At 39.3% G+C, this 19,653-nt stretch overlaps 1 protein-coding gene across 16 annotated transcripts in view; it reads right to left on the minus strand.

Moving 5' to 3' along the window:
* The window catches only part of LOC121855582 (liprin-beta-1-like), a 214,986-nt gene that overhangs the window by 33,773 nt on the left and 161,560 nt on the right, over positions 1 to 19,653 (minus strand). For all 16 annotated transcript variants that reach the window (XM_042350598.1, XM_042350606.1, XM_042350603.1 and 13 more), the window contains 2 exons: positions 16,731 to 17,151; positions 15,925 to 16,096 (listed from right to left, as the gene is read on the minus strand). In XM_042350598.1, coding sequence (XP_042206532.1) covers positions 15,925 to 16,096; positions 16,731 to 17,151 — 593 coding nt within the window. The remainder of the gene's footprint in view (positions 1 to 15,924; positions 16,097 to 16,730; positions 17,152 to 19,653) is intronic.

A 19,653-nucleotide genomic window follows, 5' to 3' on the forward strand; every position in this document is an offset into this window, starting at 1 on the left:
CCCAAATTTCGACTTATTGAGGCACTCCCCCCGCCCCCGTCCACAAAAATACAATAAAATATTATCGGCCCTATAAGTACTGTATACATGTAACAACTAATTCTAAAAGAGCAACACTTGCCAGCACTGCAAGCGAAGAATGAAACATTGTAGTAGGTGAGAGGCATAGTACATAATGCAGGGAGGAATGGTAGATGACGCGGGTGATGGAGAGGAACGCTACATGTAAGTACTGAAATTTGGTCACTTATACAAAATAAAGAATAAATTTAAAAATATATATTTGTTTTCTTTACATATGATTCAAGTCTCAGTATGTAAATAAAAATGAACTTATCATTAAAGATATTATAGTCCACCCTAGTAACACCGTTTTCTTTATTACAGAAAAAAGGAGTAAAAATTTTAATATTCTAATGTGGTTTAGAAATAAAGAAAATATAATATAAATCTACAAAATATGAAAAATTAAGAGCGTGTGTGTGTGTGTAATAATAATACAGGTTGTACCTCTCTAGTCCGGCAACCTCGGGACCTGACCGGTGCCGGACCATGGAAATTTCCGGACCATGGAAATTCACCCTTTTCTTGGATTGATAGTGACTTGTGCTCATGCTTGGAAGCACTAGCACCACTTTCTCTGCTTCATGGTCTTGAAGACATATTGAAGGGTTAAATGTCGTACAGTAGGTTCTCAAATTTCGCGAGTTTTTAATTCAACGTTTTTTATTTGTACACACAAAAAAACAAAACAATTTAAAATTTTGACGGAGGAAAATCGAATTTCGACGTGTTTGAACGGCCCACCAACGTTCAGACGACGTGCACAATCATGTAAACAGCGTCATTTTGTTATGTACAAAGATTCATTATTGTTTATTACTGAATGTCTTTTTATTGAATTAATGTTTATGTGTGCAAAATGGGCAATACAATTCATTAATAATACGTAGAATATTAAAACACACAAGGATATGAGACAGCATTGTTTTCGTTGATTACAAAACCAGTGACTGACTGGTTCTACATATAAAACTGAAGAAAATAAGACCCTGGTTGTAGCTGGAGTAAAATTAATATGGTTGTTTTAAGTAATGTTATTTAATGTTAATAAATGGAACAATAGAAGTAGCTAACGATAAAATAATGGTAAAGAAAAAGAGAGATCGCGTATGTAAGTGCGCACATGTGAAAACATATCGTCATTACTCTGTACAGTAGTACCCCGATTTACGCGGTCAATTGAACCCACAGGGTACCGCGGAAAGTGAAATCCGCGTAAAGTGAACAACAGAACATATGGGATTAATTCCAATAGAGACTGGCCCGACCCCCAAACCCCACTTTTTTCGACACAATACCTATGTTGTAGTAAAAATAACATCTAAATTTTATGATGGTATGCTCACACAATTAATATTTAAGAGAAATACAGTTGCCAGGTTAATGTCCATTCAAATAATGGACTCAAATCCCCCCCCCCTCTTTCCAGCTCACTAGCTCCTACCTCTCTGAGAAATGTGTGGGTGAAAACACTAGATTTAAACATTTAGTAATAAATAATACCTCAGACTAAAGTTAGGATAATATAATTGACATTTCTGGATTCCTTGCAGGTCAGGGAATATTTTGAATGTAAACTTCATATATTTTGCACAAAAGATAAAATATTTGCTTTGTGTAAACCAAATTATTACTTTAGATCTAAAATTTGTATGTCTAATGCAAAATCCATGATGTTTATATTCAAAATGATCATCATATTGTAAGAATTCCAGCAATGTAAATTATATTCTGGCCGGGTAATTTGTATGAATTTTATGAGCTAAAACATATATCTTCAGTAAATAAACAAAGAAATATTCTTCAAGGACACTATCTGTCAATCAAAATACTCCGCCCTAGCTGGGTCGGTCCCTCCCTCCCTCCCTCCCCACCCCCCACCTTCCCTCCCTACCAGAGAAGCTTTGGGAGAAAATAGTATATTTACATTTTTAGTAATAAATAATAACTCAGACTAAAGTTAGGATAATATAATTGACATTTCTAGATTCCTTGCAGGTCAGGGAATATTTTGAATGTAAACTTCATATATTCTGCACAAACGATAAAATATTTGCTTTGTGTAAACCAAATTATTACATTAGATCTAAAATTTTTATGTCTAATGCAAAATCCATGATGTTTATATTCAAAATGATCATCATATTGTAAGAATTCCAGCAATGTAAATTATATTCTGGCCGGGTAATTTGTATGAATTTTATGAGCTAAAAAAAAAAAAAAAAAAATTATACTTCACCGCGTATATGAGTAGATTGCACCACGGAAAGTGAAAGTCCGGTTCTGGCAAGGTACCGCGTAAATGAGAAATCAGAAAACAGAAAGTGAAACCGTGTAAAGCGGGGTAATACTGTAAAAGAATATGAAAGCAACACTAATTTACCATTCATATATATTTTAATTAATATTTCTGAATTTTTTTTTATTGAATTAATGTTTGTGTGTGCAAAATGAACAATACAATTCATTAATAATACGTGGAATATTAACACGAGGAGACGAAGGCGGCTACCGGCATTGTTTTCGTTAATGCTTACAAAACCAGTGACTGATTGGTTCTACATACAGTTGTACCCCACTTAACGGTCAATAGAACCCAGAGGGTCCGTGTTAAGTGAAATCCGCGATAAGTGAACAACAGAACATATGGGATTAATTCCAATAGAAACCGGCCCACACCCCAAACTCCACTTTTTAAGACACATAACTATGTTGTAGTAAAAATAACATCTTAATTTTATGATGGTACATGCACACAATAAATACTTAAGAGTAAGAAATACAGTCGCCAGGTTAATGTCCATTCAAATAATGGACTCAACTCCCTCCCCTCTCACACTACACTGCCCGGCTCTTCCTCTCTGAAATTTTTTGGGGAAAACCACTAAATTTTAATAAATAATACCTCAAACTAAAGTTAGGATAATACAATTGACATTGCTGGATTCCTTGTAAGACCAGGAATATTTTGAATATAAATGTCATATATTTTGCACAAAAGATAACATAGTTACCCAGAGAAAAAATTTATCTAAAATTTGTATGTCTAATGCAAAATATATGATGTTTATATTCAAAATGATCACCAAATTATAAGAATTCCAGCAATGTAAATTATATTCTGACGGGTAATTTGTATGAATTTTATGAGCTAAACAAATATCTTCAGTTAATAAAAAAAAAATAATCTTCACGACACTATCTGTCAATCAAAGTAACCCCACCTTGCCTCCCCCTCTTCCAACCGCGGTCAGTTACACCCTCCCCCACCCCCACCAATCCTCCCTTCAAGAGATGTGGGGTGAAAAAAATAAATTTTAACATTTTGTATTAAATAATACCTCAGATTAAAGTTAGGATAATATAATTGACATTGCTGGATTCCTTGTAAGACCAGAATATTTTGAATATAAATGTCATATATTTTGCACAAAGATAACATATTTACTCAGAAAAATTTTTATCTAAAATTTGTATGTCTAATGCAAAATATATGATGTTTATATTCAAAATGATCATCAAATTATAAAATTCCAGCAATGTAAATTATATTCTGACTGAGTAATTTGTATGAATTTTACAAAAAAAAAACCCAACCCCCCCCAAAAAACAAAAAAAAAACCAACAAAAAAAAACAAAAAAAAAAAAAAACAAAAAAATTGTATGAATTTTATGAGCTAAAACAGGCAGTCAGGCAGGGTGGCGGGTGGGGCAAATCTAAAAATAAGCGTCTGAGCCGGACACTCACGTGTATATGGAAAAAATCCGTGTTAAGTGAAAGTTCAGCTCTGGCGAGGCACAGCGTATATGATAAAACAGCGTTAAAGTGAAACAGCGTTAGGCGAGAACAATACTGTATAAAACTGAAGAAAATAAGACCCTGATTGTAGCTGTAGGAATTAATGTAAAAAAATTAATATGCTTGCTTGAAGTACCAATGTTATTTAATGTTAATAAATGGAACAATATAAGTAGCTAACCATTAATGGTAAAAAAAAGTGAGACTGAGTGTATGTAAATGCGCACATGTGAAAACATATCGTCATTACTCTATATAAGAATATGAAAGCAACACTTATTTACTGCTCATATATACTGAAGGGTTAAATGTTGTACTCTGTATAGACAAGCAGAGAGAGAGAGAGAGAGCAGCCGAATTGAAGGATGTAAACAAACCTTATTTTTTTTTTATGGGGATTAGCCCACCCGAGCATAGGTCACTGACCCACATTGGGGCTTGAGGGGCAAAAATTTAATACTCCTGTAATAATAAAAATAAAAATAAAATAAAATAAAAATAATAATAATAATAATAATAATAATAATAATAAAATAATAATAATAATAATAATAATAATAATAATAATAATAATGCAGATAAGTATAAAAAAAGAAAAAGAAAAAGTGCCTATCTACTTATTGGACAAACTAAAATCGTTCCGAACCACGGGAGTTTCCGGACCACTGAATGCCGGACTAGAGAGGTACAACCTATAATAATAATAATAATAATAATAATAATAATAATAATAATAATAATAATAAACGGTTTATTAATAGAGTTGCAGCCGGTGGCTGAAAATATACAAACTTACATGTGATTTAGACATAATAATATCGTTCAATACATTTACAGGGCTGTACAGAGAGGGGGGTGTGTGTGTGTGTGTGTGTGTGTGTGTGTGTGTGTGTGTGTGTGTGTGTGTGTGTGTGTGTGTGTGTGTGTGTGTGTGTGTGTGTGTGTGTGTGTGTGTGTGTGTGTGTGTGTGGCAGCATTATGTTAGTGTTAAGGTGCAAGCACTGCTTGTTTCCTCTCTCTTTCAGCTACCACCGCTGGCTAGCCCTCGTGGCGAACAGGGAAGTAACTTGCATAAGTCTTCACCTGCCAGTACAAAGCCTCTTCACCATAAAGACTCCTGCTGTGCCTCCTCATAGCAACACACGGTAACTGGGTGCCTCGTAGTGTAACGACCACGGTCATACACGTCAGTTAACGCCAAAATCAAATGATTCATATTTCGCTTAATAGCCCACAAAACATGTACCTCTGCTTTTATTTTGAGTCCTCCATCTGAGGAGTCCGTTTTCTCATCGCTTCAAGATGCCTCAGTCCTCCGTTATCCCATTTTCTCTGACTTACTGAAACCAACCTCTCTATAAAATGAATTTGAATGTGAGAGAGAACACCCTTGTTTTGAGTCAACTTAGATATGTCTGTTACAGTTGGAACATTCAAGATCCGTTGTGAGCGGTGTTGAACGCTTCAACTGCCCTTATTGTTAGTAAGACGTGTCAAGTAAGCGAGTGTTGAGTTTGCCAGCTAGAGTGGCGTATTTTATGTCGTCCGTGGGGATACCCATGGGTTTCTAATCGCTACTGAAGTTAAATTGTTTTGTCGCCCCGACATCAGAGAATCTGATGTTCATAGTTTAGTTAGTGTCAGTTGTCTATTTAAGAAAGTCATTAATCTTCTGAACAGTTCCTGTCAAACTCAAAATTCTCCAAGACTTAACGGCCGTCTGACCTGGGATGTGGTTTGCGGTCAGGCCAATAGAGTTGCGAACGCATATATAACTCCATTTCACCTCTTTACTGACAAACTCAATGTCTGATTAAATCATAAATATGGATGTAGAAAATTAGCCTGATCTGTGACAGTGACGGTCACAGCTAGGTGTCCAATGACTATTTTGAATAGAGGGCCTATTGTTAGTAAAATTAGTCTTTCTAATAGGAATATGCCCTCAGGCCCGTATATATGCAGACGAGCGAGGAAAAATCACTCCCTCTGTGATTTCTCCTCCCCGTCTCCAGGTATGTTCACATGTGTTCCACGCCGCCATATTAACTCAGTTTAACTTAGTCATTTTTGTGAATATCAGTGTTCATGTTTTAACATAGTACCTTCAGTGCCAATTGAGTCAAGTAAAGTAGAGTTCTAGCTATCGTCTGAACCGGTGCCAGACGTATGTTTTGTATAGTGAAGTTAAATATTCACGCCTTCTGTGATTTCTCCTCCACGTCTCCAGACGCTGTTGTGGGGGTTAGCAACACTCCTGAGGTTCGGGAGCCGCCTATGGGCACGATGTCTCTCGAAAGACGTCTTTAAGGTGGCGAGATTAGAATCCCAGGGCGAGATTCCTTGGCAGACGCCACAGCCCACCGCCACGAGTCAACTTTTCCCGGGCCAGGCGCTCCGAGCTAGCGAGCGAGCCTGTAAACAACTCTGGCCCACTGACTCCGTCATATGATCATGGTCTATCTACTGTTCTTGGTTATATGTATGGAGCCGTATTAATATCCATGCTTAGGGATGACTAGCAGAAATATAGTCATCCCAGGTTAAGTATTGAACCCCTGAATGAGAGTTCAAGGTACCAGGTGGTTCCTTGTGAAATGATAAGAAATATGGTATGTTACTAATTGTGGAATTGCCCAGTGTGTTATGTATTCATCTGTAGTACCCATGAAAGAATAACCTGAGAGTATCATGCTCTAATCAAGAAGTGGAGAGGTAATTTGTTACTTGTTAAAGTAAGACCTGAGGGTCCAGTGATGGCTTGTGAATAATAGTACGGAATCTCATGTATCAAGGTAATGATATCCCAATTGTCTAATAAAGTAATGAGTATTTGGAGGTGTTGAATGAGGTAATAAGTTCTTGAAGGGTTTGATGCCGTAATAAGTTAATTGCGGTTCTGTTTAGCCTGAGTGAATCTAAGATGCATCTTCTCCACTCACTTGTTAATAAATATTGAACTAGTAAACTACGAGTATCACCACTCTACTCCTTCTACACATTGGTTCCCAGAAAATAATACTTACTTACGTGCCTAGACATCTACCACATTACCCAACAACTTTCCATGAGTTATGTTATATAATGAAAAGTCTGGGTGGTGGCAGCTACCCTTTGTAAGTATAAAAAGTGTTGTACAAAGAATAACATGGTTCCCCAGACTAACCCATGTATAAGAAAGACATAAAACAAAGTATACTTCCGAAAGGTAAGAACATTGAAACTGAGAATATAATATATATATGAAAGGAAATGAAAAGAAAGAACATTGACTTGGAAAACATAAGCAGAGAAACATAAGAGTTACTTATATAAGAATATAAGGTATATACTGTAGAGATAAAGAACATGTAAGAATATAAGCAAGAATATATAAGAATAAGTATATATATATATATGTAAAGAATTGAAGAAGGATAAGTATATAAAACAGGGTACTCATTGGAAAGAATGCTACACAGAACAAATAAGTATATGAATAAATAGAATACTAACAGAAAAGAATAGCTGGATAGTAAATTATTGAAAAGAGAAAACTCGGCCCGTTACAGTAGGCCCAGGCTAGACCAGCAGGATATCTCGGAATAGCAGTGGGCTCCAGAGGGACAGCGCATAGGCCCATTGGCCTGTGGACACAACCTGGCACCTACCAACCATTGCCCCGCTGTCTTGCGGAATAACCTTGGTAGGTATAAGGCTACGGGAGAAAACCCCGATCAAAAATTTGCGGGTGGAGCCCCGCATCAGGCAGACATGCTCACAGAGCTCCAATATGACCCCAACAGCAGTATAGGTGGAAGAGGTGACTACCATGGGAACCCAACGACTACACCGGCAGATGAAGGCAATGCATAATGGACAGGCTACCCAACAAACTGGGCTATCGGCAGTTCATTGCGACTCTCCCTCTCCCCAGTCATTGCAACACTTGCACCACTGGATCAGGAAAAGGGAGAGCCAAAATGAGTGGTTGTAGTCTGCTCTCCTGCCTCACAACATACAGTAAACCCTCGATAACTCGGCACATACGGGGCTCTGACCTTGCCGAGTTATCCCAAATTACTACTTATCGAGGCACTTCCCCCCCCTCCTACAAAATTGAAACAATAAAAAATTATACCCATATATGTGTACATGTAATTACTAAATGTAAAAAAGTAACACTTAACAGCACTGTAGATGAAGAATGAAGCATCATAGTAGGTGACACAGAGGCATGGTAGGTGATGCAGGTGGCCAGATATGCCGAGATTTTCCCAGATAATTTTATATAACCCGGCATTTCCCGAATTATACTAATACATTCCAAGACCAAATCCATGCCGAGTTATATGAAATTCCGAGTTATCAAATGCTGAGTTATCAAGGGTATACTGTAAATCAACTAATGCACAGCCATCATCCAGCTCATCATACTCCTTCTCATCATCAAACCCCTATACCTCAAAGTCCTATGGTGACGGACAAGTGGCGACAGGGACAGGGGACAGGCAGATATGACTGCCGGGAGTCTCTAGTCACAACTCTGCACATGGGCGGCACAGATAAGATGGTCGTTTATGTACTGGGATCTAGGCAGCAGTGTAATTCGGTCCTGTCTGTGCGACTGAGCAGCCTTTTCGAGGAGCCCTAAACATAGCCTGCCTAAAAAACCCAACCTGACTGGGCAACCACACCCAGTAAGGTCATACCTTATGTGGTCAAAAACACAATTATAATCCCAGATTAAAACAAAAACAAACTATACAACCTTTTATGGTCGCTGCATGGAATCTCAGGACCCTTCCGGATACTGGCACAAATGAGCATCCTGAAAGAAGAACTGCCCTTGTGGCAAAAGAGCTGGCCAGATATAACATGAACTTAGCAGCCATTAGTGAGTCCCGGCTCGCAGACGAGGGTCAACTCACAGAACAGGGGTCTAGCTATACCTATTTCTGGAAGGGTAAACCTGCTGCGGAGCGAAACCGTATTTACGGAGTTGGCTTTGCCATCCGCCAACGCATCCTACACAGGCTAACTGAAATGCCTATTGAAATCAACGAGTGCCTCATGACGCTCCGAGTCCCACTGAATCATTCACGTCATGCCTTTTTCATCAGTGCATATGCCCCAACACTGGATGCAGAGGATGATAGCAAAGAGGCCTTTTACGTCGACCTTGACTTCAATGCCAGAGTTGGCAGAGATACTGACATTTGGCAGGGAACCATAGGACTAGGCAAGTGTAATCCCAACTGCCTACTCCTCCTCAGCGAGTATGCTGCACGCAGCCTCACCATCACCAATACCTTGTTTAGGCAGGCTGACAAGTTCAAGGGTTTGGGGCAACACCCATAATCCAAACACTGGCATCTCATTGACTACATCACTGTCAGAGAAAGAGATCACCGAGATGTCCTCGTCACCCATGCCATGCGTGGCTCAGACCACTGTGACTCTGATGATCGGCTAGACAGAGCCAAGCTCTCACTTCACGTCGCCCCAATACGGCAAAGGCAACAAGCCTCCAGAATAGGTTTTAACACAAAACATCTGGAGGGTCTAGCTGTAATGCATGCTTTCAGAGCGCACTTCGAACATGGGCTGATAAATAACCCAACAACAAACAACCCAAATCCCAGTGCCGAATGGGGTATTCTCGACACTGTCATGACAAAAACCTGGAGAGACCCTAGGCCAGATCTAAAGAAAATGACCCGGCAATCAATGTACTCGTTGATGATAAACGTGCTGCTTTAACTGACTGGCAGAACAACCCTCAAACTCAGACCAGAGCTGATACCTTCCACAAGAAGAAAGCGGCGGCCCAGCGTGAACTTCGCAATCTAATGAACGACTGGTTTGAAAATAAAGCATTTGAAACGCAAAAACTAAGCGTACCGATCAGCACAAGATGCACGAATTTTTCAATTCCACTAAAACATTTTATGGGTCAATCACTCGTGGCATAGCCCCCCTTCGCTCATCCAACAGCAACTCCCTAATTAAAGACGAAGAAGGTCGCCTTCAGTGCTGGAAAGAGCACTACCATTCACTGCTCAACTGAAACACTGATGTGGATGTCCTGACTACCCAGGAGGTCCCTCAGCATCCAGAGCTGACTCATCTCAGCTATCCTCCATCCTTGGGTGAGGTAACTACTGCCATCAAACAGATGAAAACTAACAAAGCCTCAATGCCTGATGGAATCCTAGACGAGGTGTATAAAGCAGGAGGACCTCTGCACACTAGCCTTCTCCACTCCTTCCTGGAGAATACAGTGATATCCCCATTAGCCGGAACAATTGGTGCAGAGCATTTCTGGGAATGAGAGATTATCAGGGAAACAAGACAACTCTCTCAAAGCCGAAAAAAACTCCCTCATCCCCGGAATTTTCTGGAAAATGTGCCCATCAGAAAATCGTTCCCAAAGCCGGAATTTTCTGGAAAATTCCAGCTTTGGGAACGATTTTCCGAGAAACTTTAATTCCAGCTAACGGAGATATTACTGTACAGTCATGCGCCGGTTAACGTCCTAGATACGTTCTTGGAAACGTGACGTTAACCGAAATGGACGTTGTCCGGTCATCACATAAACTTTGTATTTATACGTACGTGTATGTGGAATACTATATACGTACATATACACTTTTACTCTTAAATCTCTACTGTAATGTGATACAGGTGATTAATTTTTATCTCTTGTGCAAAATACATGACGTTTATATTAAAATTATTCACTGTTTTACAAGGATTCCAGCAACGCCGAGCAGATGGGGGAGAGGGTGGGAGTGAGCGAGGGGGCGTGGGGGGAGGGGAGGTAGTACGTTTGACAGTTGGTACAGGCCCAGGTCTAACGTGTGTATATTTATCAGATCTTAGGTGACTAAGCTTCTCTCTTATAAAAAGCCAGTGAAATGACCTGGGTGAATATAATTAACATAGCTGGGATTCTTGTAATATACTGATTAATTTGAATATAAACATGCTATACAGTGGGTATGCTATGTGAGCGGATCCTACTACGAATATTCCTATAACGAACGTTTTACCTATAAAATTGAGAATGCTATAACAAAGCGAAACTCCTACAGCAACATAATTTAATTTTTTTTTTCTAATTTATTGTTTTATTATTACAAATATTAATGATATTCTTTATTTCAGGGGTTTAGATGCATATTTATGCACTTTTACAATTTTTACAATTTTATATTATATTTTCAGTGTTAAGTGGTTGTATTTGAGGGGCCTGGGCGGATTAATCCTATAACAAGCGAATGCTATAACGAACAAGGTTCTAGAATCAATTAGATTCGTTATAGCATACCCACTGTAATTTGCACTAGACATAACAATTTTAGTACCATAATCAAGTTAGTACATGTACACTCCAGCTTTGCACTAAGGTCATTTATTTCTTCTATGTTTCTTTTAGTATGGTGTGTGCATGTAAATGGATGAAAATAAATGAAGAAATTTATGTAAATCTACCCAAAAATACAGGTGAAAAACTTTATATTATAAAATGTACTACAGTATTATACACTTATGTACCACAATTTTTATATCTTGAGCAAAATGTATGATGTTTATATTCAAATTATTGGCTGTCTTGCAAGGATTCCAGCACTGCAAATTATAATCTCCTAACTTTAGTCTGAGATATTATATAAAATAATTACCTTAAAGAATAAAGTTATCACCAATCTTTTGTCTGGGAACACAAGGAGGGAGGTAGCCAGCGAGTGTGGGAAGAGGGGGGGAGGGTGAGGTGACAGAGTGTCTGGTGTTTGTTTATTTGAGATAAGATTTGACAGTTGGCGCTGAAGACCTGCGTGTTTATTTATGATTACTTAAGAGTGACTAAGTTCTTCTCATAATTTGCCACCCAAATGACCTGGATGAATATAACTTACATTGCTGGGATTCTTGTAAGATAGTGATTTATTTGAATACCTGTTAAAACAATCTATATTTGCAATAGACATAACAACTTAAGTACAGTAAAAGTCCAAAAATCCGGATGCCAGAAATCCGGACCACCCGAGAATCCGGACTTTTCGAAAACTAATTTTTTTTTTTTTTTTTAGCGGGCTTTTGTGTGTATGTGCGCATGCGTGAGCACCACAGCTGCACAGCGACAACAAGCAACCACGTGGTCGCCACTTTAAAACGAGCAATCAAACTGTGACAACATACCGTATATACTCGTCTATAACCCCCCCTCGTTTATCGGTCAACCCTGATTTTTTGACCAAGAAATCGTTAATTTATGATATTCCTCGTTTATAGTTCGACCCACGTGTTTGAGGGTAATGGAACAACAAAACCTTCAGTAAAAACGCTCTACGTCCTATAAACTGAGGCTCGCCGTGCCTGAAACACGAGTGCCGAAGGCAAATTGTTTACCATTTATTATTACGACACTTTACACTGAAACGCGGGTAGTTTCACCAAAAATATTGTATATTTCCATTCAAGTATTTATTCAAGTCAATTAGGAGGGAATGTTATTGTAATACAACAGTTTTTTAACTAAACCATTCGAAAAGCGATTACAGTAACATCTTTTGAACGAAAGAAAACGAAAGTCATTGTTTTCGTCATGATTTTATCCCACTTTCCACTGTAATACGTACGTAATTTCAGCAAAAATATTACATTTCCATGAATGTATTATATCAAGCACAGTATGAATAGAATATCATAGTAATATAACAGAATTTTAACCGGAAACTATTAAAAAAACGAGTAACATCTCAAGAACATCGGAAGCTTAGGTAAAGTCTTTTGTTTTCGTCATGTACTTTATCCTAGTTTACATTTGAATACATCACGTTTCAGCAAAACTACTATTTATTTCCGAGAATATTTTCATTCAGGCGCAGTTTAGGTAAAATATACGTGTGATGCAATAGTTTTTTAACTGAAAACGATTCGAAAAACAAGTACCCTCTAACCCTGTTCAAGGAGAGGACTGGGAGAAGCTGTATGGTGCTGCAGACGATGACAAGGAAAATGATTTGGATGGATTTTAATGAAATATTCAGAAATATGGTATCGTAGTATTTATTCAAGTCAATTAGGATAGAATATTATTGTAATACAACAGTTTTTTAACTGAAAACCATTCGAAAAGCGATTACGGTAACATCTTTTGAACGAAAGAAAGCGAAAGTCATTATTTTCGTCACAATTTTATCCCACTTTCCACTGTAATACGTACGTCATTTCAGCAAAAATATTACATTTCCGTGAATGCATTATATCAAACACGGTATGAATAGAATACCATTGTAATATAACAATATTTTAAGTCCTACTCTTTCCATTTACAGAGTACTGTACAAGCCCATAATAATGGCTCCTAAAGTGGATAAACTTCGTTGTGTGAAGAGAAAGAAGAACACGTTGAAATTGAGTGACAAACTTGAAATAATTAAGAAACTAGAATGTGGTGTTAGCAATACTGTTCTAATGGAAACATACGACATTGGAAAGTCTACAATTTATGATATAAAAAGGCAAGGAATAAAATTCTAGAATTCACAGCTTTTTCATTAAAACTGCTCGTTTTGATAAATGAAGCATGCTATATTTGCTAATGAATAAACTATCAAAATGTACCTGTTCATCTCTTCTTTATTCTTCCTTAAATTTGAATTTTAAAAGTACTGCCTGAGAATCCGGAAAATCCGAAAATCCGGACCGACCCAATCCCCAAGCAGTCCGGATTTTTGGACTTCTACTGTACTGTAATCATGTACAGTACAGGTTTGTTCCATTGTTAACCGAGGGACCACTGTATTGCAGTGTACAGTACTTGTACGGTACAATATTGACTAAATTCACTAGATAACGTACACAACTAATGGTTGGTAAAACTTGTCAAGTAAGTGAGTGTCAAGTCTGTCAGTGTGAGTGCTTGTGTCCCCCATAATAGGAGTCCGTTTTCTCTCGCTTCAGGACGCCTGAGTCAGTTTTCTCTTAATCTTAGAGTGCAGTGCACCAGAGACTTCGTTATTCCTTAGTAATGACACAGAATTTGAAATTACAACCCAATTGCAACTGGGGTTGCAATTGTTGAGGCAACTAAATATGTCTGATTACTGCAAATGTGTTATTTTGTCAATTTGGAGGTGAAAGATTTTATCCTTAATAGATGTAGGTTAACATTACACCTGGAGGCAAATGCTTACTTAAGCCTAAGGAAGGATATTCCTTTAACACACAATATCTGGCCAGTATGGGGAGGATCATCGTGTCTTCATCAGGGGGTCGTGGAGTGGTGGTTCAGCAGGCATCACGGAAGTGTTTTTTTGTTTTTTGTTTTTTGGTGGGGGAGGGGGTGAGGGGGCCCACGGACGTATATGCAATAGGACGTTGTTCGGTTGGACGTTACCTGGCGCATGACTGTATATGGGAAAATGAGGAAATCCTCCAAGCTCTTAAAGATGCCTCCATTATCAATATTTATAAGAACAAGGGATACTGATCAGACTGTGGCAACTACTGCGGGATCCCTCTGCTGTCCGTAGCTGGCAAGATTATCCTAAACAGATTTCTTTCTGAACGGAAAACTTCCTCCCAGAAACTCAATGTGGCTTTAGACTTTCACGTGGCACCACTGACATGATCTTTGCCGCCTGCATCACACACACACACACACACACACACATACACCCACCAACAACCATCCCCACACACCCCAACATCTCACACACACACACACACACACAACACAGGAATTAAGACAGCAAGAATGAGTGAGGGTCTTATTGTATGAAAAATTTGCTGTGTGTGACTGCATGGTAGTGAGTAAAATATCAGCTGTTGAGAAGCGCTTGGCACTCCTTTCCACTCCATCTCTCTAATCACCCACACCTTTCTGCTTTCTCACTCCATATTTTGAAATGTAATGTAAAGCAATATACTTCACTATCTCCCTAAAAATACTTTATGTTTCGTGTTTATTCCAGACATCTTCAGGTCATTAGACCCACTAATCCTCCAGCCAAGAAAGGTGACCTGACATCCATCAGAAAATCAGTAATATGGGACAACTAATCCCCAACCCTACCTCCACCTGACATTGAGTGAGGTCAGGTCACTTACATGAGACCCACTAATCCTCCACAGCTCCAAGGCAGTGGAAAATACCAGTTTTTGCTGTAACAATGCTTCATTCATGCCCGTATCATATAGATTTTTAATTTTTAAATATATTTATTTTCCCAAACTTTTAGATAAACTATTCTGAATTATTATAGTAAATAAAAAGAGTTTCTAACTTAATTAGAATTGCTTTTATGGATTTCAGTAGTTTAGACTCAAGGGAAACATCCCAGCACCAAGAAACATTCTGGGGAAGTGGGCTAGTATCTGTCTGTACAAGATGTCTAGTTTAGACACCTGGAAACTTTTCCCAGTAACTGGAAAAGATTTTGGGGATAAGGAATTTTTCCCAGTTCGAGGAAGTTGTCTGGTTTGCCGAAAATCTCTCATCCCCGGAAGTGCTCTGTACTAATTGTTCCAGCCAACAGGGATATCACTGTATACATATAAAGGCAAGACTCAGACTGAGACTCTGAGACAGTGACACACGTGCCACACGAAACCCACTCACAGACGTTCAACCACATAATCATACGAACACACAAACCGTCTGGACTGATGCTGGATTTTCCAGAGGTTTTAAAAATGTTTCTGGTGAATAGAGGAATGGTCCAGAGCACCTCAGAGAGTTCAAAATATGCAAATTCTAATATATTGAAGTCCAATTTATAGAGATTTTACTGTATTGAGAATATGAGAAACAGTATAATAATACTGACTTAAAGCCTGACAATGTGAAGTAATATAAATAATTGAGAATATTTACAAATGAAGTAATGTTGAAAATTACAATAATACGTACAAAATAAAAAATGAAATTAAAAAATAAATACAGAATTAAGTAAAAGATTACTTTAAAGAATAAGTAAAAAACTCCATTATTATACTAAACTAATAAATGCTGTTAACCTGACTATGAGAAGGTTCTTGCACTTTGAAATAAGGAACATTAAGCAACTTACCTGAGCCTCTTAGATTGGGAGCATATTCTGAGAGGTCAACAGTTCTTAGCCATTCCATGACCCGATGGTTTGTCCACAGTGCAACTTCAGCTGCTGTTCTAGTTCTTTGACCCTCATCTGGCACTGAACGTCGCTTCAGCACAGAGGGATCAAAGTTGTGTTCTCTCAACACCTTTAAGGAATCATTAGAAATAAATCATCACAAAATCACTTACTTTATGTTACAATTATCCCAAAATTCTAAAGATGAACCTCCATTTTATGATCAAGAAGAAATTAGTGTCCTTTGAGAAGCAAACTACGAGATGCTTCCAGGCAAAACCCATCTGCTGTTTAATGACAAGCTCATTATCCAGGTAGAAAATACCAGAGGATAGTTTTTACTGAATAAAATTTTCTCACCTAGATGGTTCAGGGTGAAATCGATCCCATTAGAATCATTAAAAGTCTCAAAGTCTAATGAAGATTCAGGTTAAAATGTTGGAACCCATACAGTAGCTTTCAAGCACTTATAACCACTCTGGCCCATAAGAGAAAGTTCATACACAAATCCTCACAGTATCTGTGAATTTTTAATCCCATCTGTTAACATGGGCATTATTTGCTATGGAAACAGCCTAAGCAAAAAACCTGTGACTTAGAATTTTACAGGATATTCAAATCATGGGAAGTTTGCAGAGTATTCTAATCACTGCATCATTATATCACCACTACATTAAGCATTAAAATGTAAATGAAAATATAAATATATATAAACACAGTGTACCTTTTCTTCTATTGATATACTGTATTTGTAATTTACTAACCTGAATACCTCTTTTGAGAGATGTCACATGTAAGAGGTTTGAGAGGCGCAGAAAAGACAAATCATCATATGTCAAACAGTTGAGAACTCTCCCATCAATACGAGCTTCACTGAAAGCATCTTTATATTGTGGTAGGCCAACATCATCCAGCCAACGCAGTACCCAGGAATGGTCCAATCGAGCAAGTGGAGTGTTAAGTTGGTCCCCAGATAATCTTGCTGCAACTGCTAACTGTAATTTCTTTCGATGCAATGGATGACGAATACCAAGTTCTCGCTCCAGTTGTTGTGGTGTGGCTCGAGACAGGTGATGACCTGATGATGACCAAGCACGGACAGCTGAGCAGTACTGATTCAACCCAAGTGCACCTAACCATGCTTCCATAGTTTCAATGTTCCACCCGACGAAGCCAGCACTTGGCCTGCAAAAAATAAATAAATAAAATAAAATAAATTATACTGTACATACTATATATACATACGGCACTGTTCTGTACTGCCTTGGCCAAAATGTTGGTCCTACCTCCCATCCCCCCCCCCCACCCGTACCCCTCCTCGTCACTGTGATATCAACAAAATCCCACCAGAATAATCAGGGTTAAACAACAACAGCCAAGGGTTGGGGCCAAGCTGACCTTCACATCCACCAAAAAGGTTCTACTGTATGAAACCATGTGAGAAGTGACTGTGAGAACCAACAAATCCTGCTGACTATGACTATGTGACGAGCACTAATCCAGTCCACACTGGGAATTGTTGAGGGTATAGCAAATGTTGACCGCCACACCAAACTGTAATGTCCCATAAAAACACATGACAGTAAGCAAAGTACTGCAACACTAAACCATGCAGTGTACCCATGGCACTATGACACTGTGATGACACATAATGAATGAGTTCCTGTGACACCTCAGCGCACTATCCTTATACCTCTTACGTTGCCCGCCAGCATTACGTTTACCATATGTTAGGTGACTGTAAAGTAGCTACTTTGGCAGCCTACTGTCGTCCATGCGGGTAACACGGCCAGTCCAATGTAGTTGCTCATGCATAATGGTAGCCTCGATGCTCCTACCGTTGGTGTCTTCCCAGTGAATTCAGTGGATGGAACGTAGACTACATTGGTGAAACTTTTCAAGTGCCTTGAGGTGTCTCCTGTATGTGACCCATGTCTCGATATACGTGCAACTTTCTATATACTTTCAGCTCCCTACAGCTGAAGACACAGGTATGGAGTACGGCAAAGGCTTGAGATGCACATCTGATCCGATATTAAATTTCTTCATTGATGTCCGCGGTGGTGGACAGGTGGGAGCCAAGATTCTGAAAGTGGATAACATTGTAGAGAATAGTACCATTAACCTGGATGGATGGTGGAGGTGTGGCTGAACCAGGGGCAGGCTGAAAGAGTATCCGAGTCTTAGGCACATTCACCTCAAGGCTGAAGTGTGCACACGAATCCGTGTAGGTGTTCAGGATCTCCTGTAGGTCGCATTCAGTTTGAGAAGCGAGAGTGAGGTTATCTGCATACTGAAGTTCAGTAACGGAAGTTGCTGACACCTTTGTTCCTGCCTGGAGTAGTCTTACGTTGAGAAGTCCCTTCATCTGGTACTGGATGTCCACCCCGTCGGCTAAATTGGCACTGGCACGAGTAAGGAAGGCAGCCAAGAAAATGGAAAAGAGAGTTGGTGCCAGTACCCATCCTTGTTTTACCCCCATTTAGATGGGGAAGAACTCAGACTGTGTGCAATTGTGCAGGACACTGCTGTTCATACTGTTGTGGAGTTGCCTCACAATGGTGATGAATTTTGGTGGGTAGTAAACACGACTGAGGGTCTGCCAGAGGGCTTCCCTGTTGACCAAGTCGAAGGCCTTAGTAAGGTCAAAAAGGTCATGCACAAGACAAGATGCTGTTTTCTGCACTTTTCCTGTGTCTAGCGGGTTGCAAAGATCATGTCAGTGGTGCCAAGTGATGGTCTGAAGCTCCATTGAGATTCTGGGAAGAAGTTTTCCACCTCAGGAAGAAACTGGTTTCGGAGGACTCAGGCGATAATCTTGCCAGCTACGGACAGCAGCAAGATCCCGCGGTAGTTGCCACAGTCTGACCAGTTTCCCTTGTTCTTATAAATATTGATGATGGAGGTGTCTCCCATATTATTCTCCAGGAAAATGGTAGCGATGGCTGGTAAGCAGAGGTCCTCCTGCTTTATACAACTCGGCTGGGATTCCATCAGGCCCTGTGGCTTTGTTATTCTTCATCTGCTTAATGGCTGTAGCTACCTCATCTAGGGATGGAGGACAGCTGAAGTGGGTCAGCTCTGGGTGTTGAGGGATCTGCTGGGTAGTAAAGACATCCACAGCGGTGTTTCAGTTGAGTAGCAGATGGTTGTGCTTCTTTGTTTTTAATTAGGGAGTTACCGTTGGATGAGGAGCAGGGGCCGTTCCATGAGTAATTGGGCCATACATTATTTAAGAGGAATTTAAAAATTCACGCATCTTGTGTTGATCTGTAATTTTTTTGCATTTCACACGCTTTACTTTTCCACCAGTCGTTCTTTAGATTGTGAAGTTCGCGCTGGGCCTCCGCTCTTTTCTTGTGGAAGGTATCAGCTTTGGTCTAAGACTGACGGTTGTTCTGCCAATCAGTGAAAGTAACATGTTTACCACTGACGAGTATGTTGATTTCATGGTTATTTTCATCGATGCAATCCTGGTGTTTACTTTCAATGTGGCCAGGGTCTCGTTTTAGGTTTTCTGATGACGGCATTGAGGAACACACACGCACGCACGCACGCACGCACGCACGCACGCAAGCACGCACACACACACACACACACACACACACACACACACACACACACACACACACACACACACACACACACACACACACACACACACACACAGACAACAGTAAATCCTCC

The sequence above is a fragment of the Homarus americanus genome, unplaced genomic scaffold (genome assembly GCF_018991925.1).
Source record: "Homarus americanus isolate GMGI-L3 unplaced genomic scaffold, GMGI_Hamer_2.0 scaffold48406, whole genome shotgun sequence".
Classification (NCBI taxonomy): domain Eukaryota; kingdom Metazoa; phylum Arthropoda; class Malacostraca; order Decapoda; family Nephropidae; genus Homarus; species Homarus americanus.